Raw genomic sequence first — 19,291 nt, 5'->3', positions numbered from 1 at the left:
GTGTGAATGGTCAAACGTGGTTGAACGGTTGTTCATTATCTAGTGTCGTGCAAAAGATGTGTATGAGAAAGTGCAATAAAATGCGATAGTGTCTTTCCAGTTTTCACTAGGTGATGTGGCTTGATAATTGTGGCTGCACGGGCCCAACATTGGGGCACAGGAGCAAGGAGCAGCAGCTGTTCCACTAGGCCGCTCTATTAGCACCTTTTGGAAAGAGACTCCAGGCTCACCTGGCACTCATCCAGAATGGCTCTCTCACTGTCAGCGCTGACTGAGTAGGGAAGATGCAACAGTATTGTGCAACACATTTTAAAGTAGGAGGTACTATCTGGAACACGAGTCTCACATGCACAAACAAGCACTACAAGAACACATCTTGAGTGTACAGGCATTGGACTCAGAGCATGCTAGTTTGTTTACATAGTGAGATGCTTTCACCCACTATCCTGCAACCCGATCTCCATGACTGGCAGGGTTTTACTGTTATACTGTTATTTTCCTCATTCCATATTTGCCTCCTTTCATTACTCTCAAGTGTTAACTGTGTCAGCCAATTTACAAGACTATTTTAGTTTGAGTTTGTTTTGCATGATGCCCTCTATTGACTTCACTGGCATTCAGAATTGCATTCAAAACTAAGTTGAGTTATGTAGTATGATTTCTTAACTGGTTCTACTTGCGGCAAATGATAAAACTGACCACATTTCAGTATTTCCATATGTTTTTAACATTGTCAGGAGCAATTTTCTAGCTGCAGATATGACTCAAATAATTGTAATATAATAGTTTCATGGAAATATTGCCTCTTCAGTCAGCTTTTAGATTCTCAATAGATGTTCTCAACAAAACAGAAAAACTGTGATGATTGTCTGATCATACAGTGACCTGAGCTCTCATTGTAAGATCATGGATATGTATTTACTGGGTAACCTTTGTTATTGAAACAGGAAGAAGCTCTCTAATTATTATACTGACTAAATCCTGCCCGAAGTATTGCTAATAACATTGACAATAATGTGAGGCACAATCCCTGCGTTTAGAAATGTCTATTCTAAATATCAGGAATGTATGAGTATATTTTGATGACTGTAGAAGAAGGCTGATATGGCTTATGAGACCCAGTTACATCTAATTGGTGAGAGGAATACAAGAAGTTACTGTGGAGATTGTTCTGACAGAATGTTTTTTTTCCTGTGGTGTGAACAATAAAGGATGAAGTTACATCATTTACTGCAAATGACATTTTTGGAACAACCTCCATCTGGTCTGTGGCGATTCAGTGCAAAATCCTAAAACATGTCAAGACAAGTTGTCAAGACAAGTTGTGATAGGAAATAATTAATGGTTTTTAGTTACCCTCAGACCCTGCATCATCACAGTGTACTAGCCCTTTGTTGGGGCAACAAATGAATAAATTAAATTGCAATTACAGTTCACAATCTAAAATGAAACTGATACAAATGCAGTCTTACATGGCCTAAATGTATCTGCTGCCATTGTTGACAGTTACCCAGGACCCAACATGCTATTTTCCATGATTTATGACATGTATCTGTGTGAGCTAACTTATTGTGTGTCCTGTGGACAAATTGAAAGCCTCACTGATAAATGAATAATAATAATAATTATAAACAAAAATAGCAATTTTGTGGGGCTTTATTCCATTGAAGCCCTTCGGCTTAGTTTTTTATGGTTTTACCAGGCAGGATTGAGGCAGCAGAGAACTGATGACATTCATGTTTGGTTCCTGCACCTGTGTTTATACTGGAGTAAACCACTGTTTGTCTGTTTCCCAGCTGCTGAACAATAAAAAAAACCTGCCAAAACCTTGTATTTGGAGGCATCAGACTGCCATTTGTGGTTTTTATAGCCATGTGTGGGTTACCAGTGTCCTTAAATCTTGTGGCCAGTGGCCATAGTGCCCCCACCAGAAATCCTATGGGATTACACAGCTTTTGTCTTCCTTGTTAATATAATCCCTCAAAGCAAAGATGGAAATGAAACCCCACCACATTCCCTTTTTCATCAAACCAGGAGAAGTGATATGACAGCAGTCTCAGGGGAGATTCTAAACCCCTCGTTTGCCTTAATTGATATAATGAATGGCATGTGTTTTCAGCCTCCATAGTCTGGTAATTGCCATTTTTAACACCCATCAATGGAATATGTGCAGTGGAATGATTGAAGACATTAATGCTTTTGAGCGGAAATGTAGTTGACAGTAGCAAGAAGGATTCCCGGTATTATTAATTAGCTAACGGATGTTATAATAACATTTTATGTGGAACCAATGAAATGTGTAATTCCTTCTTGAACCATGTTTTTTATATATACTAATTTCCTTCTCTAGGTTTTTGGTTTGGATGTTTTCTTTGTCAATGTCAACACGTCTTGACTGGATAGAATAGATTCTGATTTGTATATAGATTAATTATGATAAGGGTGTAGAGATGGTGTTCCATTGTTTTTACACTTTAATGTTTTTTTCTGTTCTGTTTCTGACTAATGCCATTGTTTGCTATACATCTCAGCTCATATTTCCCATTGTTGTCAGTGTAACTGATGCTTTAGTGCATTACTAGACCAGAAGCTGGCGGATAATCATTCTTCTTCTTGTCTTACAGGCTGGAGGATCAGACGAAAAAGCTTCACAAGGACATGAAGAAAAGCACTGAGGCTGATTTAGGTGTGTTCTGCCACCAACTTGTGTGTTACAGCCTGGTGCGCCATTGATCTCCACTTGTTCACCAACATACTTGATGTTGCTTGGCAGGTTTTTCAGGGCTATAAAGAAGCTTTGGTTGTCTTGGTTTGTTTGGTGGTGCATCAGTTCTCGACAAATGAGACAAGAGTGCGGGCTTTTGCCTTAATCTTTTATGGGTTTTTCCAGGCTATCATAGTGTGTGCATTTTGGATTTGTGCAGTGTTCAGTTAGGGCTCGATTTTTACTGCCATCTTTGCCTTCATTTATTCATACATTTGTCTGCCACAGAAACCATGTTTACTCTACTTTTTATTTGCTTATTTGTTGGTTTTGGAGTTGTGTATTTGGGAAGCAGCAGTAGACATGGCCTGTGGTAAGTAGTCAGTTGTGGGGGTGGAGGAGCGGGGACGGATGGAGGAGTGAGAGGCTTCTTCATTTCCTCTCCTTTGTGCTCTGGAATATGGATGTCTGCATCATCAAAGTGTCATAGCTGTCAGGCCCTCATTATCGTTAATGGATTCCATCTGTTGCACAGGTCCCGTCTCCACCAACTGCTACCAAACAAAGAACTGGACCTACTCTGCATGTCAGCACTGCATTTAATACACTGCTTTCTATATCCACTGTCATTTATTAAGTCAAGGGTGGTGATATGCAGAGCTCTATTGAACTCACTGCCAATTAGCTGGCGAGGAACGATAATATCTTTTAAGGCTTGCTCTGGTTCACAGTTTCAATTAGACTAAGTAGCAGAAGGCAAAGAAAGCGGCAGGGATAACTGTGCTTTTCATACTGAGGAATTGTTCGTGTTGTTTCAGCTTCACTTACTTGCACCTTACAAACACAAATAATTAAATCACTACCCTCATGTCACCTTTTGATTTTCATGACCCCATAATAAACATGTCTCTCAGTCATATCAGACAAGGCCAAATCAAGCAATTTGTTACCTGTCAAATGGAGAGAGATGCAGAAATGTGACACCACAATAACTGATTGGTTGAAAATCGGTCTTGAGAGAATCCCGAGGGAGTGTGAAAAGAGACCAATGATGTTCCAGATCTCCATGAAGCCCATTTTCACCACAGCCTCTCCTGTCAGCTTGTATCTCCTCAGTGAAGCTCATTTATTTTGACTGTGAAGCCATAATCTGATATGTGCTCTGTGTCTAAACAAAGTGGCATGAGTACAGATTAACAGTAATTGGTGCTGTCAGTGTAGAGACATTGCAAAGATTCTTGGTTCTCTGGTAAATATTCAACACGGCAGCCCGCCCCACCAACCCCTCACATTTTTACAATGGGGGCAGCACTGTGCCATTCTGCTTTTGCTCGTTAGTTCTTTCCCAAAAGCTCACTTTTAGAGACCCAACACATGCAAACACAGACACTGATGAAATGCTCTAAGCCTTAGGGTAATCCACTGTAATGGTTTAAGAAAAATGTACAAATCTGGCGTTGAATTGGATTAGAATGTGTAGATGAGGACATCTTCAGTAACCATTTATATGGGTTGTAGTCTACATGATTGTATTTCACAAAGTTATTTAATTACGTGTTAACAGTAACCTCTGCTGTGTGTGTGTGTGTGTGTCCGTCAGCCATGTCCAAAGCAGCAGTGAAGATCTCTGCAGACCTGCTCAGCAACCCGCTGTGTGAGCAGGACCAGGCCTTCTTGGAGTCCATGACGGCTTTAGATACAGCCATGAGGCGGATGGACGCCTTCAACCAGGAAAAGGTCAGATCCATTCCCGCAGTGTTTCATACTTTTAATTTTTAGTTTGTTATCTCACTCTTTTGCTGTCTTTCTCTGCTTTGTTTCCTTGGCACTTGCCATTGGCACAGATACCATTAGATGGGTATCGGGGGAAATGTCTTTCCTCAGACATACAAAGTAGGAAACTAGACGGGTTTTTGTTGGAAATGCATGTTTTCATATTTGTCAATATTGTGCAGCCTGTGGACTAAAAACTATCCGTATGTCTTTCCTTCTGCTGTTTTTGAAAAGCATCTGTGGCATCATCCTCTATAAGCTCGAGCTACTGGTTATCAGCTGTGAAGATTGATGCATTTGTGACTCACTGGTGTCTAAAATAACTCATACAAAGGAAAGGCCTTTTCTCAACAGCAAAATATGTAATACACAAAATTTATTTGACTTCAGCACCACATTTTTTTTCCAACAATGGTTAGTCCATACAGCAGCATAAATGTTTTGGGTTTTTTTTCACTTGCCCAGTCAGGCAAGTGGGTCAGAAATCTACTTGCCCAAAGCGAGCTTTTACCTTATACCAGTTGTTTTTGGTATTAGCTGTTATAAAAAAATCTTAATCCAAGTAAATTAATCAGAACAAGGACACAGTGTGCACAGTCCACATACTACAATACACATAATACCACAGTACATATACCATATTACATATACTGACAATAGATATACAACAATATACATATGACATTACACATACCACTACGAATTCAGGCTTGTTTACCACTTGTCCAATCTTGCTGGATTGGGTAATGGAGTAGCTAGATTTACTAGTCTGATGTGGCATTTTACTTGCCCTTGGCAACCCCTATTGTTGAAAGGTTACAGCAAAAAAATCCCTCCTTCATAGAGAAGAGCAATTATAATAAGCTTGCAGTTAAAATAATTAAAACACTTACAAGCTTCTTAAATCCCTCCTGCAGCATTACGTTTTTGTTGGTAGCACTAGATCAAAGAACAGCCAGGGAACCACCAAAGTTTCAGGTCCTACCTACAGACTGACAGACAAACTGGCAGACCCAAACTGACATTGCCATCCGTAGACTCACACTGCTAGTGTAGCTAGAATATGGCCCATCAATTTATTGACCTCCGTTTCCTCTGTTGTTGCACTTTTTTTGTGTTTTTTGAGTATTTGTTGATTTTGGATTGCGTTTCCCGTAATCTTTGTGCTTTTCACTCTTGTATGTTTTGTCCTAAGGGGCAACCGTAGATAGGCAGGCATTTCTTTCCAGAACTGTAAGCAACACAGCATACTGTTGCCTCGCTCTTTCACAGCTGTACTTTGTGAAGATCTCTTCTTTGGCTGTCAGGCCTCTTCAGATTATTTGCCGGGTGCACTTCAGGTTTTTGATTAGAATCATCGCCACAGGTAGTTATAATGTGAATCATAGTGGCACCGCATGTGTGCATCCTTAAGGCACTACACTGTGAAGGGTAGACTTTTAAAGAGGAAAAAATACAGGAGATCACACTAAGGCATATACCGATTGACTTTTTTCCATCTGTGTTTTCTTGACTCATTGCCCTGCTGTTAGGTGTTCTGGGCTTTTCACATTTGTTTCCTTCAAAATATTCCCCTCTCTTTTCACATTTAGTTGTGTACCAGAATGATTTCATAACTCCACAACAATGATCTAACAAGATGCAGAATATGCATACCTTTCTAAAAGTTGGATTCATTTTTAATTGCACTGTAAAATTGTAATGGAATATCTCAGGAACAGCACATCATCTGGATTTGTACATATTGACTGAGTGGACATGATTTCTGCAAAAACCTCATGAACTGGATTCAGTTTCCATAAAAAATCTAACTATTACCTATTTCCAAAGATATGTTAGTGAAGCTGTGTCCATGCTATAATCCATAGAAACGTATGTCTAATCATTAAAACGAGCTGAATCGGTTTTAAAAATATATTGTCTAATTAGCACAAGTTGGTGAGTAAATGTCATCACAGAGTAAGTTGAATACAAGATTTGTATTTCATGTGTAATGTGATGTCAAGAACTTATTTTCTACATTGATAGAAAACGACTTAAATGTCACAAAAAAATCTTTGTGTTGATTGTAAGATATGCAAAATGTGTAAGGTGGATTTTAAGCAACTACTGTATTTTGTAACAGTCACTTTTGTTTTTTTCCCTTTCTTCTTCAGCTATAACATACCAGTCTTTCAGACTTGCTTTGCTCACAGCTCATCAAATTTTACAGGAGCCATTTTGAGTGACTAGACAAAGTAGAATGTGGGTTGGACTGAGCGTGTGGGTTTGTGACCCGGGGTGCGTATGTTCCAGGACTTGGCTTGGTCGAATGCCCAGGAGAGCACTCCTGCCAGTTTGACTGTTTCAGTATAGAGTAACTTCTACATTCTTCAGATTTTATACAATATCAAATTAGATTTTTTTTTTCATTTTCACTGTCTTCAGATTTGGACCTGAAGGTAATTTTTCACCAGTGCTACCACACACTCTTGACTGTCACTGGATAAGTAATGTTGGGTCCACCTCTTTTTTCCCATATCATTTAAAAACCAAAGTTTACAGATACTCTTTCAGCGTCAAAGTCTACTTGCTTGCCTTTTTTCTTTTAAAGTTGTAACCTGTTTCTCTGCCTGTTCCCCTCAGTAACCTCATCAAGTCTCTCAGTCATCCCTCATTCAGATGTGATCTTGTACTATCACACTGTAAGCAGTTTCTAGGAGCAACTGTTCTTCATACAGTATACTTGTGATTCCATTCTCTGGCTCCATAGTGTGTAGTTTTCCTGTTTGACTGGGACGTGTTTGACATTGATTCAGCCAGGCACTTTGATCCCAGCACAGTTTTTCACTTGTGGAGGACAACAGTCACCAACTGTATTGACGTGGTTGTGTGTTTTTTTAACACACTTTCATCCAGAGTGGATTTTGACAGCTAGGTCACACCTGATTTTCTCTGCACTTCTTTCAGTCTTACTAAATAAAAATCCTTGCCTTAACACAATGTTCAGTTTCAGGTTTGGGCAGGGCTGTGTGGCTGAAAGTGAGCTGAAGGCAAAATAGTGATTGTGAGCACTTTTTGGTCAGCCTGCTATGTGGAATATCACCCCAGGTTTGCTAGGTGTTTAAAATCCAGCACAGCTCACTGGAACACTACTCGAGCTTCTCCCTTCAAGCTGACTGTTGATTCTGACGGCACCAACAGCAAACCCTATTGCTCCTGCAAAACAGACACAAAAGCATCCACCCTTTGCTCTTCTCCGCGTTGAGACGAGATGTTCTGCCGCAGGGCCCGCAAGTGAGAGAGCCAGCAGATAAAACGTGCAGCGATAATGAAGGCAGCAGTGGCCCAGGTCTGTGTGTTTATTTCTGGGGCTGAGGAGGGCGCACAGCCCCGCCGGCACACTGCTGCCGAAGCTGAGCCCCAGTGTAGATGGCGGCAGCGCAGTAGAGGATGCTCCGTTTGGAGGGATATTGATTTCCTCTGCGATCTGTGTGTATTTTTGGGAGGCCTGTGTGCCGGGATGGCCTCTGCCCCGTGACTCACTGATGGAGACTACTGCTTGAGCGCCGGCCTCAGGCTCTGCGGGGCCTCCAAGGAATAGCTCTGCCCCCCCTCTCTGTGGGAAGGGGCAGAGGGTAGAGGGCACCAGCATGCTTAAGCAAATCTGCCGCTGTTGTTCTCCCTCCTCGCTGCATGCTCTCACCTTAGAAGCAGCGGCGCAGCTCAAGTCAGGGAGGGGGGGATGGTGTGAATATGTAAAACAAAGAAAATGTGAATTCCCATGTACTTATTTGTTATTGGTTCTCTGTTTTCCCTCAAACCACAATCAACCATTTTGTACTTGGAAATCTGCCTGTGTGAAGCAGTGAGTGTTGCTGTATGTTCTCATAGATGGTCAGGGCATTTTTACAGAGCACAGCTGCGATCTCGCTTCCTTGTTGTTGTGTGATTGACTGTCCTTCCAATAGTGAGTGAACATATGATTAGTTGAGCTGCTGCTCACCGTTCTCATGCAGCTGTCACTTCACATCTCACTGCTCTAAATCCTCCATTACTCTTCGTAGTATTTACTCTTCACTTGACTCAATTGCCTGGTTAACTTAGCAGTCTGTCATGCTCGAAGATCCAGTAGTCATATTGAATCTGCATTGTAAATGACGCTGGAAACTTTATTAATTGTGCGCCAACTTCTGTCGATGAGACTTGGTGCCGGGGCTGGAGGCCTCAAGATGAGATGTTCGTTTACTTCCATTTAACACCCCCCTTCCCCTCCTTCCCTCCCCTGTCGGTTCTGGCAACCAGAAGCAGAATGCAGGAAAATATAAACTGTTATTGTTAAAATGTTTGTTTGCAAAGAACTTTCATCTTGTAAGGCAGCCCACCCTCCACAGGATTTGAAATCAGTTGGGCTTTGCTTTCATGTCCGTCCCCTGACAGTTCCATCCTTTTGTATCGCAAGCTCAATGAATATTCAGGGGTTTCTCCTCGGGGCTTGTGTACAATAAAAGAGTCAACGTCACGAAAGTTTCTTTGCAAGCCCCCCCTCCCTTTTTTCTTGAGTGCTCTGTTTGAATTATACGCAATTGTTGATGTTTGTGCAGTGGCATTACTTTGCAGCTAATGAGTGAGAGATTTAGATGCTATTTTGCTCCGACTTTAATTTTGATGTAACTCAATTTGACAATGAATAACAGTTTGTCTCATGTCTCTTCCCTTGGTATAGAGGTGCTTATTGCTTATGTTAACAATTTTTCTGTTTATTACAGGTCAACCAGATCCAGAAGACCGTTATTGACCCTCTGAAAAAGTAAGTGTCCATCTGGATATCTCAATACTTTATTGTTACTGCTGTTTTTTAAGAGGTTGGCTTTAAATGTCTCTCTATACCAGACCAGGGTCAAAGAGCTGTTGCCATTTGTTTGGAGCACGAGTGCTGGGTTTTTCCCCACAAAGGGCCATACAGGGAATATAGATGCATTAAAAAATCACAGGAAAGTACTGTAAAGGCAATTTAGTTCAGTTTTTGTGGCTTAATGTTCCTGATGTGGTAAAGCCATACGACACACGGAGCAGATTAAGTCCAGTGCCTTGTAACATTTTTTTATTTGACCCAGCTCTGCTCTTTACACTGGTGGTGCTCGACCACTGGAAGGCCTGAAGTGTAGTAATGCAGACTGTAAAAATGAACTAGGGAGTGAGCGGTGCTGCTGTGGTGGTTGTGCGTCTGGAAGAAAGTTTATTTGGTTCTCATTCCTAATACTCGCCCCCATTTGAGCAGGCGGTGAGTGCTATTCCATTCCTAAAGCCTCACTTTTTCAAGCACACACACACACACACACACACACACACACACACACACACACACACACACACACACACACAATGTACACACGCACATGCAAAGCAGAGGTACTAAAGGGAGTGGTTGGACTATCCCACCCTTCTTCCGGAGCGCTTGTTAAGGTTGTGCTTCCTCCTCTTGGCTCCTCCCAGGAGATTTTGCTCAGCGTGTGCATATGTTTCTACTACAAATTTATGTTGAACCCCAGAAGCTTGTTAGTTCAATTTTTTAAATAACCATTGTTAAGAGATTCCTCTGTAAAACATGAATAGGTTGCGTTAGTGTCTGTGTGTGTATGTGTGTGTGTGTGTGTGTGTGTTAAGCCCCTTCTTCCTCGTGTGCTCTGGTGGCGGAGCAATGACAGGATGGAATGGTTCTAATTTCCTCTTCCTGGTGGGCGGCAGGCGGACGTGTGGGCAGGCTCAGAATATGGCAAAGGGCCCAGCTTCCTGGGCCCAGAGCCGTGGATTGGTTGAGGAGGAGAACTGTCTCAGGACAGTGCACACTCTCACACAAACATGCACACACACACATACACAAACACCAACCCAGATTTTGGAGGCGGTGCTGTCTCACAAATATGGTATTTTAGACCATAAAGTTAAGCATTTACATGAATCTGAAATAGAGCAGAGGAAGTAAGTACATAAATGAGTTTTGAAGCCAAACTAAACTGGCGTCTTTATTAACTCCCCCCCCCCCCCCGAAAACACAGCACTATTAGTTTATCAAAGTGTCTTCTATAGAAAATGGAGACACAAAAGCTACTATACTTTAAAGCTTCCATTAAGATTCCATTAGTCCATCACTAATGAATATTTGTCATTGTTTACTTAGTCTCAAAAAATACTCTGTTGGTGATCTTGTGTCATCTTAAAGAGAATTAGAGAAGAGTTGAAAAGGAGAACGTTAATGTTAATGGAAGACCTTGAATGGGTTGTGTGTATGTGTGTGTATGTAAGCATATGTATGTGTGTTTGTTAGGTACATGCTTGTGTTCATGTATTATTACTATTTAAAAATTTGGCATCCTTAATACTTGGTGTGATAAAATGTACAGTAAACAAGTAAAAAAAAAAAAAAAAAAAAAAAGCAGCCCCCCCCCTCGTGTCTCTTTCTCTCTCAGGCCTAGACGTGAATTTTGTCCACTCAGCGGGGTCACTGAATGACATCACCGTGTTTATGTGAGGGGAGGGGAGTGCGTGGGCATTGAGGCATTTGTGTTATCTAGGCCTCCTAACCTAGCCCTTTCTGCTCCGCTGCTCTTTTGGGTGAGACAGAAGTCAAGCCTGTTTTGAGACCTCTGCCCTGAGTTGAGCCACGACTGGACAGGCCACACTAACCCCTCTCACTTAGAGGAAGACTCTGCCTGTAGCACGTTGTAAGGCCTGAAACCAATGGGACTATTTGGCCTTAGCTGTGGGGCTGATGCAATTTTTTGGGGGGCAGGTATTGAATTTGATCTCGCAATCGAAGTTCCGTTTTTTTTTTCTACCCAGGATGTTTGCTATGAGGTCATCTATCTTTTTTTCCATCTTATCTGGTGTATCAAGTATCCAGGCAGCTGAGTTGTTGTTGAGTTTTGATCAACAAAGCACAAGGCAAGTCGTGGCAGCTCAAACTCTCCTGCAAAAGAGACAAAAGAGGTTCTGCTGGCATGTACGTCATACACGCACATGAGTTCCCATGGTCCACTGTTGTTAAACGGTTTATACAACAGGTGGAAGTTATTTTACTTTTACAGTGAGAATATTTTAACAAAACTGTCCTCGTGACGTATACTTGTCTGACACTATTCGGTCTTCATCTGAGACCATGACACTTTGGAAGTGGTAATTTGCACATAAACAATTCCCTTTGCCATATTTTTAGTGGTTTGCTAAGTGTTTTTTCGCAGTTGTGAGTTATGTGATGGTGATAGTCAAAAGGGACAGCCAGCCTCCTAGACTGAGGGTGTCTAGACCAGACTTGGGCTTGGCCGACGGGTCAGACTGGCCTGTCTGTGGATTGGCAGCTATTCATAAACACACTCTCTGGTCCAGATGCTATTTCCATCCAGTCTGTTCACCACACCCTGACCTGTCACATGGACAGTGGTGTGCCCTTGGCCCCCGCGCAGCCCTCAGCCAGCATGAGACCTCATTCAGACCAGGCTGACCACAAATGCAGACCTAGCCCGCTGACCGGTAGTTGTCAAGCCAAGGCCAGGACATCGAGGGAAAAGTCCAGTAGCTCTCATTACAAAGTCACCTTCAGCCAGGGCCACTACTGCATATTCTCGCGTGGGAGCCTTTGACACAGCTGAGTCATTATAACGTCTGGACACAGAGAGCCCTGAGTGTAACAGTGAGAGATCAGCATCTAGCACAGAAAGGATAAGAATGGGTTAACAAGCAATTGGCTTTGTGTCTAGCTCTTCCGCCTCCTTCAGCGCCAAGAGAGCAGTGGCCCTTAAGTCTCTCAGTGTGCTGAAACATAGTACTAGCTGGCAGTGTTGTCCCACTTTAGAGTACAAACATCACACCATCATGATGTGTCATGAGGAAATTGCACCGTGCTGTCAGGTGAAGTGCGCTGCTAAGAATGCCATCAGCCTTTGTGTCATCTGAAAGCTGGTTTGCTGCCGCGTTGTCATCCGCCAATAGTGTTGGAGAGCAGTCATGCCTAGAGGGCAGTTACATAATCCCTTGGCACTTCAAGTATGTGTACACTGGAGCAGATAGTAGACTTGAGGATCGGCATCCACCCCTGCCATAAACTGGGCCAAAGTGGTATTTTATAAATAGCGGTAGAGCGTGGGCCGCGGGGCTGGGCCGAGCTGAGCTCCGTGATGTCACTCAAACGCTACAAGACCACTCCTTGCTTAACTTCCTGTAGAAAACAATCCCTTCTTGTCTGAGACTGAGCCTCAGTGCGCGTCACTTTCTACCCCCCCCCCCCCTTTACCCTCTGGTAAGGTGCACAGGCAGACACAGACACAGTCTATGGTTTCACAATCAATCTACAGGTTCTCAGTGATTCCCGCAGAGCAGGGCAAGGGTTGGCATGGAGAGGAACGTAAATCATGAAGCCCACACATTTTGTGGCTAATAACGCTATGGGCAGAGGCGCACGTAATAAAGTATTGTAGTAGTGTGCCTACACAGATGACATGAGTCATTCAAAAAAGCTATATCACTCTTCATTACAAGTGTTTTTATTACTGACTCACATGTAGGAGACACCTGTGTAAATATTGTTGTGGCCTGCTTTTAAAATAAAAATGTTTCTAAATGTTTGTAAATTTATTTGTTAATGACTGCACAGATTTTAATAACAGCTCATACTGCTGTAATATTTCCTTATCACATTCACACACATATTTGTTGTATATTCCATGTCTACCTCAGTCAAAAACAAATAATGTTGGGCCCTTACATTGGCGCATACATAGAAGATATTTTTGTCTTGTAGTTTTAGATGTTAAGCGGCATCCGGGTATGTTAATTATATTGTTTTTTACTAAATATTATTGGGTTGAATATTTACTATAAACAGTATTCCTGCTTCCCATTAAAAGCAGCCACAAAACCAGTGCAACAAGTCCCAGGATGAAGCTCAGACTCCTGTTGCTAAGTTACAGATGAGTGTTTTCCTATTTTTAGTGCTGAAGACTAGGATTCTCGTTGCAAGAATATATTTTCATTTGGAATATGATAATTGTCACAAAATGAATTGTTTCATGCCATTTTGAACTACAGTAATTAGATAATAGATTAGAGGAAGCTTAATGCAGAGCTGTCCTCTGGGGTTTGAGAGTACCTCTACAATAAGATGTTGAGGAGAGGGATTTATTAATTCATAATGACTTTTATTAAGATAGGATGCCATGCAGAATGCTTGTCTACAAATTTCACAGAGCAAGAAAAGCCGTTTTAATGATTTCAGTAACTTCTGATTCGCCCTGAAAATTCTGTGATAGGTTTTTTCTTTTGAGTATTCTGTGCAGTACAGTACTGAGTGTCTGGGTATTTTTTGCTCGCTGGCATGTGTGCACTTTTGTGTGTGCGTTTTGTTCAGTGCCCTATTGTCTGTGTCAGAGATGTCTAAGGTTGTCTGTGTGTTGGTTTGTTGCAGGTACGGTGGTGTCTTCCCCAGCCTTAACATGGCAGTGAAGCGCCGGGAACAGGCACTGCAGGACTACAAACGGTTGCAATCCAAGGTGGAGAAGTATGAAGAGAAAGAAAAAACCGGGCCTGTTATGGTCAAACTACACCAGGTACTGTGAGTTTAAAGCTTGTATCGGCGCACGTGTCGGTCCACTCCAGTGCTCCCTCTATCTGCAGAGGGGCAGAGTTCACCTGCTCTTACATGCTGCACATATTGTGAATAGGGCGCAATAAGTGGAAAAAGACACAAATGCTGACTGGATATGAACAAAAATAGTTGAGCACATGCATACTGTACATGTGCGCTCCTTCACCCACGCAAGCTACCAGGCTCTCAAGTAGTGCCTTTTCAAAAAGGCACTGCTGCACATCTACAGGCACGTAATTGAGAATTGTAGACACACACATACACACCATGAGGCCACTACAGAAGCGCACACATTCACAGATAGCGCTGCAGTGTTGCCTATGCTATTGCCTCTAACACATCCTCACATGGCGAGCCACCCACACACATTGAGAAAAGCACTGTCAGGGGAACAAAGCCTTGAAGAGGCCCCTACATCCCTGCCCTTTGAATCCCTGTGCACTTAAAGAAATGATCCTGACAAAACACGTATGCCATTTCAACTGGCGTGTGTAAAGAAAACTAACGTGAGGAGAGCGTACCTTAATGCAGCAGATAAACAATATGTTGTAATTTTAATATAGCAGCTCCCCCCTTCCCCTTAATAAAAATTCTCACCCTCTCACACATATTCATTGTGCATTCCATAACTCCATGCCTACAGTAGTCTACCCACTAATACATTCACACACAGATCAGTGGTGCTGGAGTCCACTCACAGCCAAGTCTGCCCACATAACCCACTCCTCCTCACTGTGGTCGTGATTACAGCCTTTTTTTTTTCTTTTCTTTTTTTTTTTTTTTTTTGCACTGCTTCTCCGTGGGAATTAGGCAAATATCTTTCTGAACAATAAGAAGGACACTAAAGATGGCTCCAGTGCTAAAATACTTGAAACTAACTTGTTTCTATTTGCAGGAATTTGTTTTTTTTTTCTCGTATCCTGAAACTCTTTGCAACAGTTTTTGTGGAAGAATGTGTAAAATGATGTGTAAATTACAACATGAGCTCACATGGTGAAATAAGAGGAAGTAATAGTGACCGACGGTGACCCTTTCTTTTGTTTCCTCTCTCTCCTCCACACCCCAGGCCAGAGACGAGCTGCGACCGGTCAGGGAGGACTTTGAGGCCAAGAACAAGCAGCTGCTGGACGAGATGCCCAAGTTCTACCACAGCCGCATTGACTACTTCCAGCCCAGCTTTGAGGCTCTCATCCGGGCGCAGGTTAGTGATCTCCCCCCCAGAGATGCACACACAATGAGGCGCTCACGCATGCACGCACACACCCACCCCACATTGTGCTGTTACACCCTCTGAGCATTGGTTAAACAGTGGATAAAGTGTCTGATAGAAGGGAGTGTATAATCCTGGCAGTCTGTCTCCCTCCACGCTGTCCTAATGTGATTAACCCCCAGTGACAGCCCACACTACTGTGTTTAGCCCAGGAAGGCCTCATCTGTCTGGCTCCACTGCAGCCCTGCAACTCATCCTCTAACCTGAAGCTTCTCTTAAAGCAGCTGGGCGTCTCACGTTAGCGCCATCGTGTCCCCCTCCCCCTACCCCAGACCTGCCTGGCCCTCTCATTTCCTCTTTGGGACAGTCACTGGCACACTCCTAATTAGTAAACTAGATTATTGTAGACCTAATGACAATTATTGAGTTCCATGATGTACTTTGAACTTAAAATTAGCAAACTGAGCAATCAACTATCAACAAACAAAATCTAATATATCCTCAAATCTGAGCTCAGGTCTTTTACCTTGTTACCTGGGTTTGCACGGTGCAGGAGCTCTAATCAGTCACACTAGTACTATTTTATTCTGTCTACATTATCTTTATTCATGTAGCTCAAGCACATGAATGAGCATTTACACATGTTTACACACACGCAGCCACACGTGGGTGGCCAGTGTACCAGTGGACCTCATCCCCAGCCTTGCTGCATGTGCTTGGTTTCATCCTCCACTCCCTTTTCTCCCAGCCGCTGTTGCTGCTCAGCTCCCAGCGGCTGCAGGAAAAGGCACAAAGGCTGCCTTTGTTGTGAGCCATCAGCTTCACTAACACAAGTCCTGTCCAGCAACTGTCAGCGGGACACTTGGCCTGACCTGTCCACCTGTACAGATGTTGATGAATTGAGACATTGTCTTGATTTTTTCAGTTTTGCATTCTCTGCTGCATGTGTTCATTTAAACAAAAACAAAAAAAAACACCAAAGATTTCTTTCTTTGTCCTTTTCTCCATTGACTGTCTTTGTTTTCTGAAACAGTGGTCACACAGTGTTTAAGGTCTTACTGGATAGGATGCAACATAAATTATTCATTATTTTGTAGGCTACGAGGTCAAAGTGTAACTTCTCTGTATAAATATTAAGTAGCTCAAACTATGGTATGTTAAAATGCCCAGACAGAAGTCATGTAATTTAAAACTGTGCTTTACCCAGAGACTCCTTTTTGTACCGTAGGTGGTCACAGTTGTGCGAGGCTGCGTTTACTCCTCGTGGTGACTAGACTAATTGTAATAGTAGAGTGTCTTTGCTACAGAGGGCACTCAGACACTGATCTGGTATACATTATCATCACTGGTCATATGGACATTTCCGATGGCCCTTTCAACAAGCCATTTTGGAAAAAAAAAAAATATCCGCTTTACCCCCACAAACAGCAGTAACCCAATACTTATGGCCCACTCATGTGGTTTAGGTGGCAAATATTGGTATAAACACACAGAGGTCTCTCAGACTGAGCACTTAAAAAGGCTTGTACCAGGTGGTTTAGTTAGTTGACTTTTTTCCTTTTGTCTGACAGTGTCAAATCTGCTCTCGACAAGAGTGTGACACAAGTTATTTTTATATAAGATGGATGATTCTCAGTTTATTTTCAGCTTGACCCAGCTCTTCTTCTATCATGTCGCATAGCAAATCAGTAAGCATTTCTCCCACTGGTTTCTTGGTTGGTCTTGGTGTTTCGGCCTACAATAGGACACACGTGCAATTTCAGAGAAGCCAACGATGCCCCCTTAAGAGCATAGTATCGCATGCATCGTTGCATGAATAAATATTGAGATGTGTGTGTGGGTTTCAAGGGGTTGTATTTCCCAGTACTTTCATTCTCTGCCTACTCTTCTGGAGTCTTGTAATGTGATTAAAGTCTATTAATCATCAAAGCAACTCTCTAGGGAGCCTGACTCATGAACTAAGGGGAAGAAGCAGGGGTGGGAAGTGTCAAGAAAGCTTTCAGTGAACACTCTCTATCTCTTGTTCAGATTGGAAGAGAAAAGCAGGGTCACTACCCACTGAAGTGCTGGGTTTTTGGGGCTTTGTCGGAGTTGTTTGATATCTGTGGGCTCCCTCTTCTCCTCTCGAATCACTTCTCATTAGCGAGGTTGAAGAGGTATGAGACCAGCAGCTTCAGACTAGTGTAAGTAAAAGCAAGGTTAGATTGTGCAAGTGGAGCAGAGCAGAGTTTGGATATGAATTTGTTGGGACTTCTTCCTGAGAGGCATCTAAGAAAGGTCTGTGGATGGATTGACCCTGTTGAGTCTCTATCAGAGGACAGACAGGACTATTTTTCCTGTCATCTCAGACTAAATCTTTTTCTTTTTCCCACCTGCCCCTCCAGGTTGTCTATTTCACCGAAATGTACAAGATCTTCAGCGAGTTAACAGACCAGATCGACCAGGCAGGGCTGACTGATGCGCAGAGGGAGAGGGAGACCGAGGCCAAGCTCAGCGAGTTGCGTGCTCTGTCCATTGTCGCCGACGACTGAGGGAGGAAAGCCGAAAAATCGGGAAGGGCTCCTTTCATGCCTCTCTGAATGGATTGCACTCTTTTCAGGCTCCTTCGCTCAGTTCAAACGGACAGCAATGGCCTTAACCTGATTATCAGATTGTTTCCTTGTGGCCTCATCACCCCCTGTTCCTCTTGCACTACACTCCCATGTTTCATTCTCTCTGCAGAGACTCAACTCAAAGCAGCTGAAATGCCACATTAACTAAGCCATCAGCCAAGTGCAACATTATAAGCCAATATGTTGGTTTTTTTTTTAGTAAAGGAATCAAACCATTCCCGTCAGAGCTAATTAACAGGTTACACTTCTTGGTTTCAGAGATGTCTATAAGCATTTGTTTCTAAAGCAGGAAATGAGCAAGGAAATGTTTTTATTAGTCACATCTGCAACGTTACCAACAATCTGTGAAAACGTTTTTATTACCCAAGTTTGAAAAGAACAACACTACAGACTGAATGTTATGTAATGGACTGTAGGTTACCGGCAAGAAAATGTATTTCTGTATTCTGGCCTTTGCTGGTTATCTCTAAGTTTAGCTCAGTGCCATGTTGTGTGTGAGGGCTTTTTTTAATCGAGGTTTACAGGGTGATACTGATGACATCACCTGTGCATAATGTGCCTACATTGTCTTCACTGTGGATGTAACATGAGAACTAACTTGAGTGAAGTGACATTGTGCCTGTGCAGCGGTAGTGAAAGGTCGACCACTTGGGCTGGGAAGAGAACAAGTGGAAGTCCAATCACTGTCCAAAACAAAGGCTGGTGCTCCCTCTAGTGGTAAATATTGATCATGACACACCTTTTCCTTTTATGCACAGCATCCATCCTTTGTTGTTTTGTTGGTGGTTCAGTTTGTTAGCAAAGAACCTCACACATTGTTGGCACTATAGACAAAGTCCTGTCTCTGTACTCTCTATACCAGGGTTGGAAGCTAACTTTTTTCTGGCTTTTCTTGATTTCGGACCAAATCATACCGTCATTGCACTCCTTTGTTTCCACCGTCATCAGGTACGGCCTCAGTATGATAAACACACTCTGATTAATGGGACTACATAGTGACGTGCACACATTGGTTGCTCCCGTGTCATTTTTAAAACTGTCATACCAAGAAGTTGACTATTTATTCTTTGACATATTTTAAGATTATTGAAACAAATGCTTAGTTGATTGTCTTTGTGTTGGAGTTACACGTCTGTGTTAATGAAGGTTTTTCTAAATAACGAGTTTAAGTGATAGAATTTTTTTAACACATTAGAGAGGGTTTTAATTTAGGTTTTTGAAATGTATTAACATTACAATCTGTTAAATGACAATGTTTTCAGCCATCATCTCGATGTATAGTCAATCATGAAATAAATTAACTGTGTGACAAGCGACCACGGTGTCCTTGATGGATTTCAGTTTGGATATCCGCTGCATATTTCTCAGAGCGA

The 19,291-nt window shown here is 42.4% G+C and overlaps 1 protein-coding gene across 1 annotated transcript in view; it reads left to right on the top strand.

Annotated features, from left to right (window-relative positions):
• bin3 (bridging integrator 3) overlaps positions 1-19,234 on the top strand; it is a 31,061-nt gene extending 11,827 nt beyond the window's left edge. The window contains exons 4-9 of the mRNA XM_049577959.1: positions 2,625-2,686; positions 4,305-4,441; positions 9,226-9,266; positions 13,917-14,058; positions 15,163-15,297; positions 17,691-19,234. Coding sequence (XP_049433916.1) covers positions 2,625-2,686; positions 4,305-4,441; positions 9,226-9,266; positions 13,917-14,058; positions 15,163-15,297; positions 17,691-17,837 — 664 coding nt within the window. The 3' untranslated portion in view covers positions 17,838-19,234. The remainder of the gene's footprint in view (positions 1-2,624; positions 2,687-4,304; positions 4,442-9,225; positions 9,267-13,916; positions 14,059-15,162; positions 15,298-17,690) is intronic.
• Positions 19,235-19,291: the final 57 nt, after the last annotated feature.

The sequence above is a fragment of the Epinephelus fuscoguttatus genome, linkage group LG6 (assembly GCF_011397635.1).
Source record: "Epinephelus fuscoguttatus linkage group LG6, E.fuscoguttatus.final_Chr_v1".
In the NCBI taxonomy this organism is placed as follows: Eukaryota; Metazoa; Chordata; class Actinopteri; order Perciformes; family Serranidae; genus Epinephelus; species Epinephelus fuscoguttatus.
This window is presented reverse-complemented; position numbering and strand designations above follow the sequence as displayed.